Below are 5,000 nucleotides of genomic sequence, written 5' to 3'. Positions count from 1 at the left end.
CGGTGGGTAGAGGTGTGTGTGTGTAATGCTGGGTAGAGGTGTGTGTATGATGCTGGGTAGATATGTTTGTGTGTGATGCTGGGTAGGGGGGTGTGTGTGTGATGCTGGGTAGAGGGGTGTGTGTGTGCGTGTGTGTGTGTGTGTGTGTGTGTGTGTGTGTGTGTGTGTGTGTGTGTGTGTGTGTGTGTGTGTGTGTGTGTGTGTGTGTGTGTGTGTGTGTGTGAGTGTAATGCTGGGTAGAGAAGGTGTGTGTGTGATGTTGGGTAGAGGTGTGTGTGTGTGTGTGTGTGTGATGCTGGGTTGGGGTGTGGTTCTGTGTGTGATCCTGGTTAGAGATGTGTGTGTGTGTGAAGCTGGGTAGAGATGTGTGTGTGTGTGATGCTAGGTAGGGATGTGTTTGTGTGATGCTGGTTAGGTGTGTGTGTGTGTGTGTGTGTAATGCTGGGTAGGTGTGTGTGTGTGTGTGTGTGTGTGTGTGTGTGTGTGTGTGTGTGTGTGTGTGTGTGTGTGTGTGTGTGTGTGTGATGCTGGGTAGAGGTGTGTGTGTGATGCTGGGTAGGGGTGTGTGTGTGTGATGCTGGGTAGAGGTGTGTGTGTGTGATGCTAGGTAGAGGTGTGTGTGTGTGATGCTGGGTAGAGGTGTGTGTGTGATGCTGGGTGGAGGTGTGTGTGTGAGTGTGTGACGGTGGGTAGAGGTGTGTGTGTGTAATGCTGGGTAGAGGTGTGTGTATGATGCTGGGTAGATATGTTTGTGTGTGATGCTAGGTAGAGGTGTGTGTGTGATGCTGGGTAGAGGTGTGTGTGTGTGTGTGTGTGTGTGTGATGCTGGGTAGAGGTGTGTGTGTGTGTGTGTGTGTGATGCTGGGTAGAGGTGTGTGTGTGTGTGTGTGTGTGTGTGTGTGTGTGTGTGTGTGTGTGTGTGTGTGTGTGTGTGTGTGTGATGCTAGGTAGAGGTGTGTGTGTGTGTGTGTGTGATGCTGGGCAGAGGTGTGTGTTTGTGTGATGCTGGGCAGAGGTGTGTGTGTGTGTGATCCTGGGTAGATATGTGTGTGTGTGATGCTGGGTAGATATGTGTGTGTGTGTGATGCTGGGTAGATATGTGTGTGTGCCCACCTCTTAGACCTAGTGACAGTAAGAGGAAAGCATGTGTCAATGTGTGATTGGCTGTTAGTGTTGGTAGACTTGTCACTCTGAATTGGCCAAATGGCTTTCCTCTGTCTGATGCTGAACAACCTCAACGTTTGGTTATTTGATGATCAACTGAAAGCACCAACAGAGACTACTAAATCCTACTTGTTCCAAGTTGTGTAAAATATACTGATTTGGACTTAGATGTGATGTTTCATGTTTGCCTAGACAAGCAAAACCCACTCTCTCCATCCAATTTATTTCTCACTTGAACGAACTTCAAAAACCATGTACCTGCTCCTTGTTCCACAGCATTATATTATAACCTACACTGCCGGGAAGTATGTGCACGTCTAAATCATCAATCTAATCCCCATAAAGCCAAAACACTGCCTCCTCATTCCTCACCGTAGCCTGTCTCCTTAGCAATAGATTTATGACCTGGTAGCGTTGTGTTGATCAGTTTTATAGCTGGAGCAGGTATTGTGGTCCTAATCAGTTGAGTGGATGATGAATATGTGGCGATGAGGGACAGTGCTTTGATGCTGGGTAGAGACAGTGTGTGTGTGTATTGTGATGCTGGGTAGAAGGTGTGTGTGTGTGTGTGTGTTGAGGCTGAGGCTGATGATGCTAACACATGAAGATGAATGCCTGCTGGACAATGGGCCTGGACAGGGGGCCTGGACAATGGGCCTGGACAGGGGGCCTGGACAGGGGGCCTGGACAATGGGCCTGGACAGGGGGCCTGGACAATGGGCCTGGATAGTGCTGAAGCCTTACAGTATTTTAAGGCTGTGTCACACTACAGTATTCTCCATCGTCTTTCTCAAGAGTCGGGGACCTTGTAGGTTTGGTACTAAATGATTGTCTGGGAAGTTGATTTGGTATGCTGGTTCAGTGGTGAGGGTAGTTTACTGTCATTATTCTGCAGTGATTCATGTAGCCTCCATGTGTAGTGATATGGATTATGGTAGTGTGCAGCAGTGGAGGCTGCTGAGGGAGGAAGGCTCATAATAATATCTGTAACGGAGCCAATGGAATGGCATCATGTATTTGATACTATTCCACTAATTCCACTCCAGCCATTACCCTGAGCTCCTCCTCTCCATTGAAGGTGCCCTCAACCCCCTGTGGTGTACAGTTTGTATAGTCCTCTGGAGGAGCATTCTGCAGCTCTAAGACAATAGCCTCCACAAACAGTACAGAGTAGATGGGTAGAGCAGGGTGGTAGTGGGAAGAGCAGGGTGGCAGTGGGTAGAGCAGGGTGGCAGTGGGTAGAGCAGGGTGGCAGTGGGAAGAGCAGGGTGGCAGTGGGTATAGCAAGGTGGTAGTGGGTAGAGCAGGGTGGTAGTGGGAAGAGCAGGGTGGCAGTGGGTAGAGCAGGGTGGTAGTGGGAAGAGCAGGGTGGTAGTGGGTAGAGCAGGGTGGTAGTGGGTAGAGCAGGGTGGCAGTGGGTAGAGCAGGGTGGCAGTGGGTAGAGCAGGGTGGCAGTGGGAAGAGCAGGGTGGTAGTGGGCAGAGCAGGGTGGTAGTGGGTAGAGCAGGGGTGGCAGTGGGAAGAGCAGGGTGGCAGTGGGAAGAACAGGGTGGCAGTGGGTAGAGCAGGGGTGGCAGTGTGTAGATCAGGGTGGTAGTGGGTAGAGCAGGGTGGCAGTGGGTAGAGCAGGGTGGCAGTGGGTAGAGCAGGGTGGTAGTGGGTAGAGCAGGGTGGTAGTGGGTAGAGCAGGGTGGTAGTGGGTAGAGCAGTGGGTAGAGCAGGGTGGTAGTGGGTAGAGCAGGGTGGTAGTGGGTAGAGCAGGGTGGTAGTGGGTAGAGCAGGGGTGGCAGTGGGTAGAGCAGGGTGGCAGTGGGTAGAGCAGGGTGGCAGTGGGTAGAGCAGGGTGTAGTGGGTAGAGCAGGGTGGTAGTGGGTAGAGCAGGTTGGTAGTGGGTAGAGAAGGGTGGCAGTGGGTAGAGCAGGGTGGTAGTGGGTAGAGCAGGGTGGTAGTGTGTAGAGCAGGGTGGCAGTGGGTAGAGCAGGGTGGTAGTGGGTAGAGCAGGGTGGTAGTGGGTAGAGCAGGGTGGTAGTGGGTAGAGCAGGGTGGTAGTGGGTAGAGCAGGGTGGCAGTGGGTAGAGCAGGGTGGCAGTGGGTAGAGCAGGGTGGCAGTGGGTAGAGCAGGGTGGCAGTGGGTAGAGCAGGGTGGCAGTGGGTAGAGCAGGGTGGCAGTGGGTAGAGCAGGGTGGTAGTGGGTAGAGCAGTGTTGCAGACCTGCAGAGCCATATGTTAAATTAGCCATTGTCTTCAATGTGGAGGTAAGATATTTTAGTGTTTCCTTTCCTCCACCCCTCATTCCAAAGTTTCACAATAACAAGTTATAGTAATATAGTGGGAGGTAGCTGTGGCTGACACGTTGCCGTGGTGACAGTGGCTGGGCAGTAGAAGAAGGGGGGGGGGGGGGGTTCCAGTGCAGTGGTTGTTTTGTTCCCACTGGGACACGTCGTGGGACCCTGGACATCTGCCCGTCCCCGCCTCATTCCTCCCGTAGTCAACGTGGCGTCCTTAATCCCACACACAAACACACTCTACACACTCCTGCAGCATCCAAACACTGCTCCACATCCCCAATCCCCCCCATCCCCCAATCCACCCATGCTGTCCTGGGTGCCTATTGACCTGATTTCTCTCCCTTCCTACCTCCATCTCTCCCTCCATACTGCCATCCCTCCCCTCCCTCCCTCCCCTCTCTCCCTCCATACTGCCTCCCTCCCCTCCCTCCATACTCACTCCCTCCCCTCCCTCCCTCCCTCTCTCCCTCCATACTTCCTCCCTCCCCTCCATCCCTCCCTCCCCTCTCTCCCTCCATACTTCCTCCCTCCCCTCCATCCCTCCCTCCCCTCTCTCCCTCCATACTTCCTCCCTCCCCTCCCGCCTCCCTCCCTCCCCTCTCTCCCTCCATACTGCCTCCCTCCCCTCCCTCCCTCCCTCTCTCCCTCCATACTCACTCCCTCCCCTCCCTCTCTCCCTCCATACTCACTCCCTCCCCCTCCCTCCCTCCCCTCTCTCCCTCCATACTGCCTCCCTCCCCTCCCTCCCTCCCTCCATCACTCCCTCCAACATTCCCTCCCTTTATCTATCCAGCCACTCTGATCTTTCAGCTTTCCAAATGAACCTGTAACCTCACTCAAGAGATTCATCAAGTTCCTCACTACACACACACACACACACACACACACACACACACACACACACACACACACACACACACACACACACACACACACACACACACACACACACACACACACACACACACAGCACACTCGCTCTGACTCACTCACATATCAACCAAAGCCCATTTTATATACATGAAGTCTTAAAACCGTCCAGATTCAGACAGTCTTCTGGTGTCCTCAGATTGGGTATGTTTAAGAAAAGCCTGTCACACTGGTGGTATTAGTGGGAGATACTTTATCCAACCGGGAGAATGCTCAGATGACACTGCCCCCCCTGGATGTATTTGCACTGGGCGGGCCCTGCGTGTACTCACTTCTATTTCTTCTGCTGATGTTTCCATAACCAAAATAACGTATGACGGCTAATCCATTTAGTTGTATATAGAGTTTTTTTTCTCTTTCTACTAGAGGATAGAGAGGATGAGGATGGCCAAGTAGAAAAGCAGGGTCCTTGTCTCCCAGCACTAGTTGGGCTGATTGAAGCTGGGCCTCCCGCTGTTCTAAACCTCTGGAAATAAATAAAAACACGGGTAATCTCTAAAGACTGTTCTCAACACACTTCCTAAAGACGGGTACTAGGGAGGAGGAGCGGATGCTTTCCTCAGATCAGCTCCGCCTGTAGCCCCATCTCTCTCTCTCTCTCTGTGTGTGTCTCTCTCT

The 5,000-nt window shown here is 52.7% G+C and overlaps 1 protein-coding gene across 1 annotated transcript in view; it reads right to left on the bottom strand.

Annotated features, from left to right (window-relative positions):
- LOC109908434 (extensin-like) overlaps positions 1–3,387 on the bottom strand; it is a 7,812-nt gene extending 4,425 nt beyond the window's left edge. Inside the window, exon 1 of the mRNA XM_031794963.1 lies at positions 2,218–3,387. Within this exon, the coding sequence (XP_031650823.1) occupies positions 2,218–3,387 (1,170 nt within the window). The remainder of the gene's footprint in view (positions 1–2,217) is intronic.
- Positions 3,388–5,000: the final 1,613 nt, after the last annotated feature.

Source organism: Oncorhynchus kisutch, linkage group LG17 (assembly GCF_002021735.2).
Source record: "Oncorhynchus kisutch isolate 150728-3 linkage group LG17, Okis_V2, whole genome shotgun sequence".
Classification (NCBI taxonomy): Eukaryota; Metazoa; Chordata; class Actinopteri; order Salmoniformes; family Salmonidae; genus Oncorhynchus; species Oncorhynchus kisutch.
The sequence above is the reverse complement of the archived record's forward strand: the minus strand, read 5'-3'. Positions and strand labels throughout refer to the sequence as shown.